At 30.3% G+C, this 18,236-nt stretch overlaps 2 protein-coding genes across 4 annotated transcripts in view; both read left to right on the top strand.

Moving 5' to 3' along the window:
• Window positions 1–9,729, top strand: part of LOC119668953 — a 44,057-nt gene extending 34,328 nt beyond the window's left edge. For 2 of the 3 annotated variants that reach the window (XM_038078646.1, XM_038078647.1), the window contains exons 2-6: window positions 6,209–6,475; window positions 6,534–7,370; window positions 7,556–7,701; window positions 7,765–8,548; window positions 9,331–9,674. In XM_038078646.1, coding sequence (XP_037934574.1) covers window positions 6,397–6,475; window positions 6,534–7,370; window positions 7,556–7,701; window positions 7,765–8,548; window positions 9,331–9,674 — 2,190 coding nt within the window. In that variant the 5' untranslated portion in view covers window positions 6,209–6,396. Of the gene's footprint in view, window positions 1–6,208; window positions 6,476–6,533; window positions 7,371–7,555; window positions 7,702–7,764; window positions 8,549–9,330 lie in introns of those variants that run through there. The other variant, XM_038078649.1, reaches the window with a different exon arrangement.
• A 5,497-nt stretch (window positions 9,730–15,226) lies between these two features.
• On the top strand, window positions 15,227–17,373 carry LOC119673502 (angiopoietin-related protein 1-like). The gene is made up of 7 exons (XM_038084797.1): window positions 15,227–15,312; window positions 15,400–15,497; window positions 15,560–15,624; window positions 15,688–15,713; window positions 16,484–16,520; window positions 16,580–17,110; window positions 17,165–17,373. The coding sequence occupies exons 2-7, from the start codon at window positions 15,423–15,425 to the stop codon at window positions 17,277–17,279; spliced, it is 849 nt and encodes a 282-aa protein (XP_037940725.1). The 5' UTR covers window positions 15,227–15,312; window positions 15,400–15,422; the 3' UTR covers window positions 17,280–17,373.
• Window positions 17,374–18,236: the final 863 nt, after the last annotated feature.

Genomic DNA, 18,236 nt, shown 5'->3' with positions numbered 1-18,236 from the left:
TCAGTAATATTTCTTCAAAAACTGCACTGGGTTGATTGTTTATATATATTTACACTGCAACATATTATGTTATTAGTTTGTCGTTACCGCAGATACTATATATTTCGTAATGTACTGATTTACTTATTTAATTGTCTATAACAATCCTTTATCAAATATCGGTTAGACCATTGAAACATACCGCAAACTTAATTAAAATATACACTTTAAAATAAACAAAAGCCAAACCGCCTACTAACAGCACCATAAAAACGATCCATTATACATACCAATTTTAATTGTTGAAAAATTGTGGATTAGTTTTGATCTTGTGATACCGATTTTTATTTAAGTTCAGTTTTGCGTTGACCATAAAAATGTATAAAATGACACCAAATTACCTCCATCCTAGTATCCTCCAGCAATCCTTATTTAAAAGTAGACACATCTATTTAAGTAGACTGAGCATATATCAACAAACAGATTACGGTAAAAGTTTTTCGTAGTTGCAGCCATTATTCTCATACACTAAAGTAAAGTCCATTATGGTGCCAATAAATAGTTTATTTAAGACATATTTTACTAGCAATTTTAATTAATTCTTTCATATGCTAAGGATTACGATAAAGCTAAGGTTGTTAATGGTTTATCTAATGGATTATATATTCATAGATTTGGATCAATTCCTCGTACCACCTTTTGATCCGAAAATCTAAATAGTCGCTGCAAATCTTTCTTTCCATATCTATTACAGTTATATTAAATTAAGTCATAAATTAAGATATAAATTGGATATCACAGTTCAAAGACCTTTAAATATTAATGTCTTTATTATCGATATCTTGACTGCACTTTAATGACATCGGTTGAATGCATTTTGCCCGTGACTCGTCATAATTTTCTTAAATTATCATAAATATCTTATTAAATCCATTTAAATGGATTCTTAGCGCGTTAACTGAGAGGGGTGAAAGCAGCAGGCAATTTAATCTACAAAGTTCATCTCCTTAATAAAATTAATTTATAGCAGACTTGCTTTCAATACTGCACATCCATCCCAAGACATCATAGCCCGAGGAGTGATTACAAATTTACATGTGTACATCTGAGTGAGTTTAAGTGTATCCATGCTATGGCAACTGTAAAAATAGTTTTTGATTGTTACGATTACTTGTACGAGTATCTCAGCAAGTGCAGAATCACATCAATTAATGAAACACTAAATACAATAAACAAGCATTTAAATACATCACTCGTACATCTCATGAATGATTTATGACCTCTTGCAAGGTCTTTTCCTTTTGTTGTTGCTGTGATTTATGTAACTTTAATTTACACATCTGTGATTTGGATGCTGAGCTTGTATCCAAAATCAACTAAAAAGTACAAGAAACGAATTTAATTCAAATTTAATTAGTATTTCTTCTTGGGTAATTATTTAAAAAAGATAAATTAAATGCAATTTGGTTGTTGAGAACTGAAATCAAATTAACACTTCATTTGTAACAAAAGTGAAGTACTGAAACTCTATGAGATTGAGTTACTCAGGTCTACTGTTAGGAGGGAGTGTTTGTAAAACTAATGGAACATGCAGAGTAATAACATTTTCACGCTCTATCCTATCGTAATGAGGTGCAAAAAATATTAAAGAAAACACCAAAGAAGATACATAATATAAAAATAGACTTAATACTTACATAAGTTGCCAAATATGGAAAATCTTGTTAAAGCACTCTCTACTGAAATCGCTCTCTACAATCTTTATGTCGCTTAAAAACTTGGATCAATTGTCGAACCTAAGAACCTTGGCAAAAGGACAACATTTTAAAATGAATCCATTCTTTTATTGGAAACTTATAAAAAAAGGATATTTAACATTAAATAAGCATAAAGTTTTGCTTATATGTTAACGAAGATTAAAAAAAAATCATAAACTCGAAAATCTGCTCTTCGTTTACTGATATATTCATATCATCAACATCGATCTATTACATTTGTAAGCATGTAATGAGCACATGACCTCATAGCTCCTCTATTCTTTGTGAAATATTACTTCGGGCACAGTTTTATGTAAACTACCGTCCTCCCTGACTATGCCCAAGTATTAATATTATACTTTGAAAAATCAATAAGAAGAGGAGCCATGAAGTCATGACTTGCACCTGAATGTAATAGATCGATGACGATTCTACATGATCCTTTAACATATGAAAAAAAATTTTATGTAAGAAGTATAGAGAACTAAATACTTGAAGAAAGCCTTTGATGTCGATACCAGATTCATTAGCTATTTATAGGTACACATAATTTGTTTAATAAAGTAATCCAACAATCAAGAAAAAGAAATGAACTAAAAAATTTTCTCATCTACAGATAGTATCTTTAAACTATTTTTAAAGGTCTTTAAATCCATTTCAGTTTTATACAGCGATGAGATCGGCCAAGAAGTGTGTCCATACTATATTTCTGACGTTTATGATTTATGATTTTTGTTACTTTGAACACTTTTCGTCAGCTACTGTCCACTAAGCCAACTATCGCATTATTTCTAAAATTTTCCATTATGTGCTTTCCATTATAGACATTTTTTTCTAAGCAAAAAGATCGATTCACATTCAATATGATCATAATCTGATTTCAATTAAATAAAGTGCTTATATTAGGCTATTAAAACCATTTTAGTAGTTACGTCTCGAGACTGACTTAAATACGATTTAAGTTAGCAAAAATAATTACTTAAGCATTACTTATGCCAAAATTGACCTTAGTTTCATGATTGCTCGGTAGCTAAACTAATTAGAGACAATTTCACAGTAGTAACTTAAGTTTTAAAATTGATTTTAGCTTGAATTAAGTCAGCAAAAATAATGACTTAAGTCAGTATTGATTTCAATCCCATGGAGTGCGCATGGTGTTCCATAGCTAAACTAATTTTGGATTATGCTTAACTGTTACGGCTTTTTGAAACGATTTCATATTTGTAACTTAAGTTTCGAAACTAATAAAGTATGAATTAAATGAGGAAAACAAATAATTTAAGCATCACTTAATTTAGTTTTAATTTAAATCCCATGAAGTGCTTATATTGTTTCTTAACTAAACCAATTTTAGATTATGCAAAACTGTTAAAACTATTAGGACCGATTTCACCGCGTAACTTTAGTTTTAAATCTGGTTTAAGTATTAATTAATCAAGCAAAAAGGTTAATTTAAGTATAACTTAAGTCATTATTGAGACTTAAGTTTTGATTGCAGAATAGAATCATTTAAATTAAAACTTATGTTCGTAACTCTACGACTTCATTAAATTGGGTTTCATTATTTCATTATTATTATTATTTAATAATAGGCTATGAATACAGCCCAACCCAAGGGATCTATTGTGCGCCTAAGAGGTCACTAAAACAATTCTTGACTATTTATAAATCTCCTAATAGCTGAGGGGTTAATTTTACCTTTTTGATTTGGGACTAAGATCTCGCTTCCAAGGTAATGAAGTCTACGTCTTGCCACCGCTGAGTTTATGTATGAATACAGAGAGTAAAATATGTCGGTGAGGTTCCGGGGGATTGTATAATGTACTGATAGGATATTAAAGGCTAAAATTAAACCCGCTTAATGAGACCAAAATTAATTATTAATTATTAAAATTGGTTTAATAAATGCGTGAGAATTTCTTAAATAAAAATTGTCAAATGGAACCGATGTGCTTTTGAACAATGAAGAGTGAATAATGAAAAAAAGAGTTTTTTTTTTATTTGCTGTTAAATTTTAATAAATAAAAACATGAGTGTTTTTTTGATAATTAACAGTTAACATAAAGAAAAAAACAACAACAACAACACATGACAGCTACGGGTACGAAAAAAAATGTTATGTTAATTGAGTGATGTTTTCTTAATTCGCTTTGAAGTCGGTTTTGTAGCAGTTGTTGTTGTTGTTCTTGTTGTTGTCATTTTAATTGTAATTGTTATTGTATCATTGTAACCTAATTCATGTGCATTGTTGTTATTGTAGTTGTTAATTTTGGTGTAAAATGTAATTAAATTGACACTGACACCGACACAGACACCCCATGATCCACTGAAAAGACACACATTAACAATTGCGCTCAAATGCGTGAGTATGTGTGTGAGTGTGTGTATGCGTACACCAAAATGTGTGTGGGGCCACCGCCAGTTTAATTGACAATTAATTTACTGTAGAAAGTTTACCCTTCCCCGTTATCTTCATTAAACGTATACTGTGTTGTTTATCGCTTGCTACTCTTATTCTTAGCAAATAATACTTCCCTTTTTTTTTTTGTTGGTATAATTTCTTTGTTGTAATTGTGAATAAAAAAATTGTGCGTATATTATTTGCATATAACTCCACATGCGTGTTCGTGTGCTTGTGTGTGTGTTTCACATAAATTTAAGTTTTTCTGTGCTAATAAGAATTCAACTTGACATTGTTTCACTCGTCCGTCCGTTGCTTTAAACATTTCAGTTTGTGGGTTTGCTTTGTTTGCGTTTTAATTCTTCCGCAGCCACTATGGACTGTGAAAATTTAAGAAGTTGTTGTTGTTATTTGCCATTATCAATGCTTCTGCTTGTATCAATACTAAGAGACCTCATTCGGTGACTGACATAGTTGTTGTTGCAATTTAAGTTGACGTGTGTTTTGTGATTTGTGATTTGTTAGAATAACAGATTTTACCTTTGCAAAAGCATTGCCTCGCTATGCATACACATTTATAAGTACACAGAAGTACAGAGATGTGCATGCGTTAGTTTGTATGAATGTAAGTAAATGTAAATGTAAATGCATAAACATACTTTTCGTTTCGTTTTCCTTAACTTTGTCTAACGACAAACCACAATTCAATAATTTCCTGTGGCTGGTTTTAAATTTAATCTGAGCCATGAAAAGTGGATTAGTGTGGAGGCCAACTCTATTAAAAGGTTAAATCGAATTGTCTTGTAAGTTGATCTATTTGTTTGCAAATCTATTGAAATTCCGTAGTTCTTTACTGTGAAATATAATGAAGAGTTTTCGGTATAAAAGTTCAAAAGTTTGTAAATTTTCAACAAGTGTTTTTCAATCTATCAGTTTCATCAAATTAATTTTTAGGGTTACCTTAAAGTTTACTTAAGTAAGTCAACTAAATGTGAGATATGTAAGAAATCAAAATATAAGAATATTACTATATTTTCTGAAATATTTGTCTATACTTCTTGAAATATTTGCTTTAGATAAATGGAATAGATACTACATATACATATAAGCTAAAGCGATAGTGTTTTTGGATAGTTAACGTAGGAATAATATTAATTAGTCAGCTTTCATAAGCCACATCTAAAAATTTTTTTTATAAATAATAGCTTAAAAGACCTATACATACAGGAACTGATGTTTATTTACAAGCTATCACTTATTGATGATCGCAACTTAAGTTTCTATAATAACTTAACTTATGCTTAACGACTAAGTATGAAGCATTGACTGAATTTTTCAACAATATAAAATGGTTAATATTTTGTATGCGATATAAATATATTTTTACAAATATTAATCTGTTAATTCTTAACTGAACTTTATACAAACATTAATCTGTTAATTCTTAACTGGATTAGATCTTGTTAACTATTTATTATTTATTAACTACAAACACCCAACTTAGTTTTCAAAAATGGGACTAAAAGACGCTAACACCTGCAGATTCTAATCATATCCGCTCGTATTCTGTGACTGTCTTGAAACAGATTTAGTCGTTCCAGCTAGGTTATCATTTAATTAAGCGAGATCTAGAGTTTTGTGTCACAGAAGATAACTATTAGAAACCTGGTAATTTAAATGACCCTAAGACGGTCATTGCCCGTTTTTTTCTATGATTACTGTAGAGGACATATAGAGAAATTAGTTTATTTCCGATAGTTTATTGAAGTTAATCTATTTCTAATATCCAACAAAAAGTGAATCTATTGAGCGAAAACTTTACGTCTCGATTATTGATAAGTGCACTAAAGTATTATAATATTATCATTGTATATTGAATGTGAATATAATAAAAAGACATCACTTTGAGATAAAAATGCCGGTCTTTGCAATACCAAAAAAAAAATCTGCATATATATAAATATACATATGTATGCATACCTATATTTAAAAATGAATATAACGAACAGATTCTTTAATCCGTACCCTTAAGTATTTTTAACTAATTTAGTTTAATTTTATTTGATTTCAGATGAAATTCTTAATCAGAAATTCGATACACAAATAATGAAAAAGTGTCATTAACGAAAACACTGCTTTGACTCACTACACAGAAACGAATCCTGCCACAAAAAGTACTCAATTACTCAAAAATTATAGACTTTAACATACGCCCACACATAAAACCAAATACTCAAACGCTAAGCATTTAAGTTCAAAATGGGTGCTACACGTGATAACCCACGTGTGAACAAGAGCTTAATATCGCTAAAAGTTGTGATATTCTTCGTTATCAGTGGTAAGTACGGTGAGAAGTAATAATACCTGCAATAAAGCTAATTTATCATTTCCTTTAGGTATAACCGCTCTCCATGTGTTACATGCCATCAAACCTCGTCTACTCGGGCTGAACTTTGTGGAATATCGCAATATTAGCATCATAGCACCTTTTGTCTCAATAATCGGCCCATTGATTGCTGGTCCATTGGCCGATCGCTTGGTAGCCAAGAACTCGGTTCGGTACAGTGTCGTTTTGCGAACACTAACCGCCATTTTTCTCATCTTGGCAGCCATCATTTATGCTTGCTTGTTTGCAATACCTGAAGTAAAGCGACACGATCCACATTTTCCACGCGTGAGCTTCGGTTGTGATGTCAATGGTGCTGTTATATTTCAAGAACGTTGTTCCGAAGATGCTACCTGCCATCACTGGAAAGGAAAGATTGGTAAGGTGAATCTGACTAACTGCACTTATACCTGTCAAGATCCAACTCAGTACGAGAATTTGTATACGCCTTGGTTGGAAAACGTGCCCACACCATCGCCATCCGCCGATCACAGTTCCGAATCCGATTATGAAGATGAATCCACTGGAGCCGTTACGGAGAGCTTACGTTCCAAGCGTGCGGCTAAAGTGTCGGAAGTGTTGTCGGAGTTTGGCGGTGAGCTGTTGAGCGGAGAGGAACCGCGTCATGTGCGTACAGCACGTGCTATCAAAAAAGCACCCAGTAAGGTGTACGTTGAACCACCACATTTATGCATCACTGAGAAGGATGACAATGGCAAGAGCGTAGTGAAGAAATGCCATGTCTACACAGACGACACGAAAAACATTGTTGTGAATACCGTACTACGAGCTGCAACCAATGTGGAGAATGACACTCACAGTGCTGAATGGTGCAATTATCCTTTGGGTGAGTTAAACTCCACTTAACTGCTTTTTACTGAAAAATTTTTTTGGTGTAAAAAAACTTTTTAAATTTTTTCTTATCCTCAATTTTATTCCACTGAACCTTACAGTGAAACGTTTGCAGCACAAGTTGACTTGCAACCGCACAAGTTTTTCACATTTTTATCCCATTTACTTTTGTACTTACAGATGGCTTCCAATGTCAAATCCCCCTTGAACAGGTGGACTACATGTTGCAATTCAAGAACGGCGAGTGCAAACCCATGATTGAGTGTCATGTGATTGATCCGTATGGCAGCGAGGACAGCGTGTTGGCTGATAGTGAATGCATTAAGGTAAGCATCCGTTTGCATTATTGCTGCTGTGCACATAAATTCAAATGACTCTGGCCTTTTCAGACAATCGGTGACTTGGACACAACACTGGGTGGTTACACTGTAATACGCCTATTGGGTGACATCTTCCCAATGGCTGCTTTAACTTTGCTCAATAGTATGATTGTGATTGCGGTACGTGAAACCTCTGAAGGACGCGGTGAAGTTTGTCGTCAATACGCTTGGGGTGCTATTGGTTATGTACTAATCTTTTCGCCGCTTGATTTGTTCTTCTTTAGTAAATCTACAGAGCACGATGCTGCTCTGGTAGCGTTAATTTTGGTTATTGTGTGCTTTGTTTTGGGTGCAATTGTCCTACTATTACCAACGAATATGCCATTAAGTCCACCTGAGTGGTGGTGGCACACAAAGACCGGCATGTTGGTTTATCCCATGTCGGCAATACGTCGTTATGGACCAGAAATATTTTTATTGACACTCATTTCCATACTGTTCGGTATGTTCTGGAGCAGCATTCATAGTTTCCTGCGTTGGACATTTACCGATCCTTCAGCTGTTACATATGCTGGATTGATTTTGGTATTTGTGTTATTCTTCAATGTGGACAAATTCATTGAGTATTGCGGACATTCGAATATTTTCATTGCTGGCTTCGCTTTGTTTATCATTCGATTTACTGCACTTACTGGCGAAGAAACACAGTGGTTAACCATTGTTATGGAGGCCATTGAGCCATTGGTGATTGGAGTTATTTGGATTGCAATAATTTTGTACATGCGACACGTAATGCCAAGGAAACTTACTGCCACCGGACAGGCAATTGCTGTGTTGGCTTTCTTCGGATTGGGTGTGTATAAAATTTAAAGTGTTTCATGTGATAAATTTATTTAAGTAAGGAGTTGGAGGAGTATTGTAAATAGATAGACAGGTTAGCAGGAAGCATTGAAGTTAGGAGCTGCATTCATTTAAGTGCGACTTGAGAAAAAGTTTTAATGAAAATTTATTATATAGAAATTTTATGTACCAGTCAAAGACTATCATAAGAAATTTAAAGCAATCTACCACATAACCCGAATGCAAAGGAAACTGTGGAGCATCTACTGTGTAATTGCCCGGCTCTCTCGAGAGCTCGGCAAAAATCCTTGGGTACTGTCAGTTTTACAGGACTGAGTTAATCAGAGTTAATTCTTTATAATGCTTTTTGGAAATTCACTATCCAGAAAGTTGTTGTAAGGCCTGATGTCTTATGCTCAATGGCGATGAGTCTGCCTAAAAATTTGATTTGCTTTACAAAGACAAGGGAGTTTAAAAAATTGCAATCTAGTCATTAATGTTCTGGAAACTTATATTTCAGAAATTCATCGAAAGGTCAGATGCGTTTTTGACCTAACTCCTATGTAATATTAATTATATAGGACTTAGTATTTTATATACATTAAGAAGGATCTTTGGAAACATTTCAAGAATTCTGAATACAACATAGTGATTATAATTTTTTTAGAAGTGGAAGGCACTAGTTATTCAATTTTCCTTGACATGACCCTTACTAGTTTATATAGTTTCTTTCAATATTGTAGATTATTATTGCAGACAATTTATTTATTTACTCTTTTTTCCGCACATTTTCAGGTAAGGGCTTTGGTGCCATGATTGGGCTCGCACGTCATGAAAAAAAGCCTGAAATAGAAGCAGAGGAAATTTACACCTGGTTGGCTATCACGGCCTGCATAATCGCCGTTGTGTACTTCATTATTTACAATTTGATATTGGCGCCTCGTTGTACTGCCAAATCGCAACACGTCGAGGAGTTGTTGGCCGGCTCGGCGTCGCAGAACTTCAACGGCACCAATGGAACGGGAGCCGGAGGCAATGGCAGCGCTGGGGCCGCTCTCAACGGCAATGGCAACAGCAATTATTCGCCGCTACGCGTCTACCACAATGAAAGAGGGAAGAAGGGACAATTTAGATATTAAATACAAAATTAAATATTTAATTTTAATTTTTAATGAAAATAAATTTAATAAAACACACACACACACACATTAAAGTTTTAAATAAATTTTATAAGCTGTAAAATAAATAAAAACAATAAAAACAAAAATAAATAATAAAAATCATTTCAATTGTAAAACTGCAAATGCACGTTGACCATAAAGCAACAGCCGCAAATTTGATTATCATTAATATTAATATTAATAATTAAAATAATTATAATAATAATAATGAATATACTATTTTTTTATAATATAAGTGTTTTCTATGCTAATTTTACAAGAGTTAAAATTATTTTTTTTTTTTTTGTAAATGCAATAAATTAATTTTTTATTTTTGCAACGGAAAAAATCATAACCGCAAATATTCGAATTTTATTATAGAAAAAAAATTCACATATAAAAAAAAGTATAAATATTTGTATTTATTTATAAAAAAAAGAATATGCGCTATTACATAAACATATTATTAGTATTTTTCTATATATTTAAATGACATAAAAATATTCTTACATTTTTGCTTAATTGATTTCAATTAAATTTACTGGAATTAAATAGATTTTTTTTTTTCGATAAGAATATAATTTAATAATTTTTTTGTGATTTTTTATTTATAGTGAAAATAATTTTTAATAATTTTTTTTAATTGTTTATATAATTGATATTGTATTATAAATAATTGTTTTCAACAAACACCGCAAATCTACGAATGTTAATTGGCGCAGCTGTTTTATTTTTTAATTATGTGGAAATTCAATAAAAATTAAAAAAAAATTAAATATTTTTTTTTATTTAAATTGGTTAATAAATTAAAGAATTGGAAATTTTTTCCTACATTTAAAAATTATTGAACTAATTTTCAAAGTCAATTTTTAAGAAAGAAATTAAAATTAAATTTAAATGGAGGAAGAATGCTTTAGTTTTTTATTTTTAAAACTATTACTTTTTATATATTTGCTTAAAAAAGTATTTAATAAGTAAAAAGTTTCATTAAACATCATTTTCAGGTTAGATGTACTACTCAATCTTCTCCTTTACCCCATCTTTATCTTCCGATATTAAGAGTACTAAGAGAATTAGAAGAGAAGAATTATAATTTAAGGACCATTTCAACGACCTGATAATTTTTTGTTTAAATAAATGTTTTTCTTTTCTTTCTAATAGTAGAAGCAAAATAAGAAATCTTCTTAATTAAAACAAATTAATTTCCATTTGATTATATATAAATATCTACATATATAAAAAATCTTCTAAAGAAACAAAAAGATTCTTCCATAGAAACGAAAAGGTTCTTGTTTGTTTTCTTGTAAGAAAGGCATCAAGAAAGAAAAGCATCAATTCAGAAAAGAATCAATCCAGTAGTGACTCCATTGGCTTTTTGGGACTGGTTCACTTTGCTTTGTTGACAGGAGAGGAGTATTAACCCAAGAGCAAATGAATACTTCTGATATCATGTATCCCATGATATAGAAATATATAGAGACATCTCACCTGAAACTTACCTAGCTAAAGATCTTAATCTGTGCTACTATCTCTTCAGATGATGATCCACAAGTGACCCTTGTCACTTCTCTATAGATGATGTAATTTCTGTTGACTTTTTGTGACTGGTTCACTTTGCTTTGGAGACAAGAGAAGAGTATTAACCTAAGAGCATATGAATACGTCTGATATTATGTATCCCATGATTTAAAGATATATAGAGACATCTCACCTGAAACTTACCTACCTAAAGATCTTAATCTGTGCTACTATCTCTTCAGATGATGATTTAGAAGTGACTCCACGTCATTTCTCTTAGATGATGTGATAACTGTTGAATTATATATATTATTATTTATAATATATAATAATATTATATTATATATATTATCATTATTATTAAACATTATACTGTATATTATAATAATTTATTACCTTTTATACTCTATTTTAATTTATTGCAATTACTCTAAATAAAAAGACAAAATTAGTTAATTTCAGATTCCAGAAAGGATTACATTCAAAAAATGTAGTTTACTGCGAATATAGTTCCGTCTTTAGTCCTTCTTGTAAGGCTTACAAGCTTTCTTTTTTGTTAAAAAGATGGAATAGATCTGTCTTTTGTCCTCTTTATAAAACTTATAAACTTTCTATTTTGTTAAGAAGCTAGATCATGTTCTTAGTGTTAGTTCACACTTGTCAATTGAGGTTAAAGTAGAAGTGGACTTTTAAGATTCCAGCTCTATTGTCTATTCGTCCCTGCAGTATACACTGAATTCAAAAATACGTCGAGGTAGTTACATTTATAAAACCTTGAAGTGCTCTATATAAAACTCCCAAACCTATTAAATTAATTTAAATTAATTAAATTAATTAAATAATTTACTATTTAAATTATATTTTTTTTTTAATTATTATAAAACAAATATTTGAAAAAAATTTAATCGAACCACCTGAAGTATATAAAACAATAATATTATGTGAATTCTTATGTTTATAAACTATGTCTTTATAACATAATATCTTATACATATTTTTAAAATTAAATATTAAAAATAAATTAAAAATTTAATTTTTGGTAAATCAATACATACATATATAAACGTATAATGATTAATATTTATTTTTATAGTTTTTTATTTACTTCTAGTTATTTATATTACGAGTACATTAAAAAAAATACAACAAGCCAATTTGATTTTTTAAAAAGTTTACAATTTTTTATAAAAGTATTTATAGATATAAGTAAATAGAAAAAAAAATATTTACATATGTTTAAATAATATTTAAAATTTAAATAAAGCCTTGCAATGCTGAGTCTGTGTGCAAACCCCAAAACAATCCTTATAAGCATGCTTTCAAGAAATTTAAAAAAATTGAAAATATATTTATGGAAAATGTTAATAAAAATGTATCTGTGTATTTCGAATTTAAATCAAAAAATAAAAATGATTAAAATAAATAATTAAAATGAATAAGGACATGAGTTAAGTTTATTAAATCAGATAATGTTCTCAGACTTTTTAAGTAAAGTTTTACGCTTTTATGTCTGCCCTTCTGTCCTCCTGAAAGTCTTGCGAGGTCAGGATCCGCCATTCAAATCTATGGACCGGAGTCATATTGTGGATTAAGTTGGTCTATAACTAGGTCTCTGATTGATAAATAGTTTTCAGCCTAAAGAAGTCACTACTGGCACGACATTCCATATAATCGTCAGGCTAAAAAGCTGTTTCATCTCTACAGTTATGGTAAGGTATCCTTCTTCAGCAGAACAGAATTGAGGTTGGTAGTGGGATATTTAACGGGTCACCATGAACTGCTTTATTACCTTAGCAAAATGGGTTTGCCTAAAGAGATGGATTGTTGACTCTGTTTAGAAGCAGACACGACTTTCAGTCACATTCTCTGTAACTGCCCAGCCTTGATCTAGGCCAAGAGGAGGTCACTGGATCGGGAGCTGTTCTACCTTTCTGACATTAGGAGGTCCTCAACGGCCAACATTTTGGCTGTCCATCGGAAGGTGGAATGTTTTTTGTTCGGTTAGGATCTGTTGCAGCACAAAATATCAACCATGGTCGCAGTGCTTCGCTCCTTCGAGAGCAGGTACCCCGTTTATTCCTATTCCTACGCTTTTATGTATGAGTAATAAAATATCGAACAAACGAACACACTATTCATATATTTTAGAAAATATTTTAAGTTGAATAAATAATGAAATATATTCATGGTAGTTCTTGTGTCATTGACATTCGAGTCAAAATTGATTTAAATTAATTTTGAGAAAATCAAATTTTATTAAAAGTTTAGTTGACTTTATTTTTAGTGATCTTGACATTTACTTACATTCAAACATGATCATACATTTTGTGTACATTGGGTGTTAAAAAAATCATAAGTAGTTTCTAAAATTTAACACGTATATTTTAGATATTTATTACTAATATTTCAGTGTTAAATATTAAAAATAAATTTGATTTAAAAAATCGTTACTTTCTATTTAACGATTACAAATCTGCACCCTAAAAGTATGCAATTAAAAATTATTCGATTTTTTTATGTTTTGTGAATATATTTTTCACACACAATATTTTATTCAAGATATTTGTATATAAGCACAAATTCATGAATTTTTTTTTTGTTGAAAATGATTAATTTTAGATAAAATAAAAATAAATTGTATAATATTTTAGATTTAGGTCATTTTTCTCATTTATTAGGAAAGTGCGCCATCTATTGTTGGTTAGCACTCCAGTGCTGTACATGCATTTTATTCTGTTAAAATATTTCTGTTAACATAAGCTTTTGGAAGCAATTTTAAAAAAATGTTTTTATTTAACATTAATTGGTTTTTATATTTTATCAGCACCTTTAAATTTTTTTAATATTGAAAGTATTTCACAGAAAATCTTCTGCACAAATTGAAGAAAAAATTAAATGTATTTTTTTTTTATAGTTCTGCGGTGCTCCTAAGAAAGTCTTGTAGTAAATATTTTTGGTTCAGCTGTGAAGGTTTTAGCTGATGTGTTATATTTTTATATATTTTAGATATTTTAGTATTGGATGTTTTTGTTAATACTGTCCTGTACAATCACTGATTTGAACAAACCATCTGCGAATTATTTTTGTAAAAAAGACTTCCATTCTATCTTCCATTCATCCATGCATTTCTTTATTCCATTTCTTTTGAATTATATTCAACTATTAACTGACGTGCAAAACCGAGCTCAATCTGTGGTAGATAAATTGACTTATTTAAATGTTTAGCTTCTCTAATTCTTTATTTCCTGATTATTGGAATGGGGTTTCAGTCATTGACCTTTTAATATCGGTGAGTAAGACCTATTGTCACAATATTCCTAAGAAGTGATATTACTCTGTACAAAACTCACACTGTATCTTTTAAAGCTTCAATAAGTGAATTGGAAGAGGAAGTACTGACTACTTGCATGAGACAAGTGAAGAGGTTTACTTCGCAATTGAAATGAAAACAATTTTAGAGGATAATGTAATATATAGAGGGTAAAATTTATAACATATCGCTTAATTGTTTTATTAAAGGAAGGTAATTATATGATTTAAAACATCATATGAATACTGACACATGCTTTGAGCAATGTGAGAATAATCTTAGACCACCAAATATTATTCTGTTATTTTTTTTCCAATCTTCTTCTTTAATGAGATGTAATTATCATAAAAAATTACAATTAAAGTGTTTAAATTTTGTCATTAAAAATTATATAAGAAATTATTAGTTTTTTAAAAAGATTTGTATATCTGGACTGTTTTCCAATTTGTCACAGGAAGTCGTTATTTCGCAACAATCTCATTATTTAATTGATTTTTAGTTCGGTATTATATATAATTGATTTCACAATAAATATTTATAATTAAATTTTTCAAAACAGAACTTTTCACTTCTATTGAAATTTTTTAAAATTGCACAATTATCACACGAAACTAATTAAGGTATTAATTTATATAAGCATATTGAGATAATTAATATATATTTTTCAGGGTTCGAAATTATCTTTGAAGAGAATTTAGAAAAAGAAACAGTTCAATTTTAAACCCAGAACGGTTCTAACGGATTTCGGAAGGAATATAAAGTATAATCACTTAATTAGTATTTTGGAAAGTATATAACTGAATGTATAATTTATTATATTTTTTTAAAATAATATTTGAAATATTTTTTTTTTATATTATATATCTTAAAAATTAGTTCTTATTATAATTTTACAGAAAATGAAAATATATTTATTGGAATTATTTTTTTTGGTGTGCTTCGTTCGATATGCGAAGCCTGAATCGGTAACAGTGGTAAGAATATTCCTACTTCCATTTATAAATTGATTGGATTTAACACTTCTAAATTTTGATAGGCAACAACGGAATATTTGGATAGAAAATTCAGAGAACTACAAAATTTTCTAGACGATAAGAATCGGTAAGAATGAATCAAAATTTAATGAAATTAATTTTTGTATACTAAACTTCTGTGATATTTTAGAGTCGATACTAAGGTGCAAAAACCAGGTGAGGTTTTGAGAATTAATGTAAGATATGTTATAAAAAAATGTTTCTACAATAATTACTGTTTGTTAGTTCATTAATTATTAATTATTAATATTAATTTTTAACAGTCTTTTAATTTAGATTTGTTCTTATCCATAGTAAAGGACTTTCGAAATCAAATATCGATTCGCTAGAAAAAGAAATTAAGAGTTAAATAGTTATTATATACTTATATAATAATTTATATATATATGTATATATCTTATATATTATAAAATTATAAATATGTAAACTGACCTTCTAAAGAAGCGACCTTCAGATTCTCTCAGAGTATTTTCATCGTCAAGTCGAGCTTTAATATGTTTGACGTGAGAACTGTTAAGTCATACAGGCGCACCACATTCAACCGCTGAGTAGACCAGAGAAAACAGTCGGGAAGGCGTATAATATATAAAAGCTCTCCACGGAATCTCTTTTAGTTTTACATAGATGATATTACTTGAGAGAACTCTAATAGATTTGATAGGTCCGACTCAAAGACTTTTTCTTTTGGTTATACACATCTGACGTAGGGGTTTATCAATTCCGACTTAAGAACTTGCTCTGAAGACTTAAAGTATTTAACCCGACTTGCAAATAATTTAGTGCTCTTTATGATTGCTTTTATTTCTACAACTTTGTACTTCTGGAACATTTCAGATTTCAATTATATTATAAAAACGCAGCGAAGTCATTAAATAAGACCTCGCAATAATAAAACAATTAAATTTTCATGTTTTTATCCAAACTAGGTTATCTAGTGGAAACTGTTGACAGTTTGTACTTTCCGTAAGTGCTACATTCAAAGATTCAAAAAAAAAAAGTTTTTAATCATAATTTTCTCTCAGGTATCCTAAATCCTTACCGAAAACTTGCGCTGAAGCAACCCAAATAACGAAATCCAGTGGCGTTTATGAAATTCAATTGCCCAATTTGAAAACTCCGCTCCTTGTTTACTGCGATGAATTCGAAGGCGTTAATGACTGGTTAACTATTCACAGACGTATCGATGACTCAATTAATTTCTTCCGAGATTGGGAAACATACAAAGAAGGCTTTGGCAACATATTCACGAATTACTTTATTGGTTTAGATAACTTATATGCTTTAACTTCCAATCAAATTCAGGAGCTGCTCATAGTTATGGTAGATATCTATGACATAAGCTATATCGCCAGATATGATTCTTTTGGTATAGGGAATGAAGTAGATAAATATAGGCTTAATTTGTTGGGCTCATTCAGGGGTAATGTTACGGATCAATTCTCCTACCATATAAATCAAAAGTTCTCGACTTATGATGAGGACAACGATCTATATCCCACACATTGCGCTCTATACCATGAGACAGCTGGCTGGGCTAATAATTGTTTCCAGAAGTATTTCAGTTCGATTTTACTTATTGCAGATATATAAAATGTTTTCTTTTTCAGCGATTTCAATTGTCCATATGAAGAGATTGTATGGCCAGGCCTTCCACCACTTCAAAAAGTAAAGATGCTTATTAGACCAGTAAATAATTCACCAATAAGGCTAGATAATTATTGATCTATAAAATCGATATTAAAATCGAAATATAACAAATTGGTGCCTGGAATTGGTTAAATAAATTTAAAGAAAATTAATTACAAAATTAAAGCAACTATTTTTTTTTTTTATTTATATCAAGGAAATGGAAGAAGGTAGAGCAAATAATTTGTAACTATTTGTTCTCTCGGTTTACTTATACTGATAAGAAAAGAATATACTATATTTATTTCATGATGTTTAAAGTATTTTACACTTTGTTTTAATTAAAGCCTAAGTGATATATCGATTAACTTATAATTATAAATATTGCATCATTTTAAGATACAATATCTTTCTTGAGTTCTTTTGGATCGAATCTAAGCATTATCATCCTTATTTGATAGTGAAATTTCATATCAAATTAGGAATTTGCCTACAAACAAGTTTATTTAGTTTTCTGATATCAGAAGTAGTTTTAAAGTATCGGAGAATAATGAGAACCTTCTATATAACATAGTTTCTACACTGGCAGGTTTCTGGCAACTTTGAATTAATTAAAATTTTTTTCTCAATAATCTAAACTAACGTGGCTTAGCTACAATTTACCAATAACGAAAATCCTATTGAATAAAACCAAAATAGAAGTAGAAGTAGTCATAGAATGACAGTATTAGAGGGTCATAGTGGTCACCCATGTTAAAAAATTGGGTATCCAATTTAACCAAAAATATTGAAACTGTCAGAAAAAGGCAGAAAAATAACTGAACAGTTTCTACTGAAATGACCAAACCTAACTGAATCTAATTTTTTCCATTATGGAAATTCACGACCTTAAAAGCCTGACGGACCTCCTAAACATATATATTTAGAGCATAATCATTTTTATGAATCATTCGTGTAGGTTGATCTTTAAACTGAAACCTTCATAATCGGGTAAGTGGTCTCAAAACAATGCCTAGCGTTACTTGGATAGAAGAGGAAGCTCTGTCGCTACTA

This window comes from Teleopsis dalmanni, chromosome 1, assembly GCF_002237135.1.
Source record: "Teleopsis dalmanni isolate 2A chromosome 1, ASM223713v2, whole genome shotgun sequence".
In the NCBI taxonomy this organism is placed as follows: domain Eukaryota; kingdom Metazoa; phylum Arthropoda; class Insecta; order Diptera; family Diopsidae; genus Teleopsis; species Teleopsis dalmanni.
This window is presented reverse-complemented; position numbering and strand designations above follow the sequence as displayed.

Bases quoted from the DNA above. Each gene is read 5' to 3' on its own strand.
- LOC119673502 (XM_038084797.1), top strand. From the start codon at position 15,423: ATGAAAATATATTTATTGGAATTATTTTTTTTGGTGTGCTTCGTTCGA. The intron at 16,521-16,579 runs GTAAGTGCTACA...ATTTTCTCTCAG, and splicing joins GTTGACAGTTTGTACTTTCC to GTATCCTAAATCCTTACCGA. The intron at 17,111-17,164 runs GTATTTCAGTTC...TTTCTTTTTCAG, and splicing joins GCTAATAATTGTTTCCAGAA to CGATTTCAATTGTCCATATG.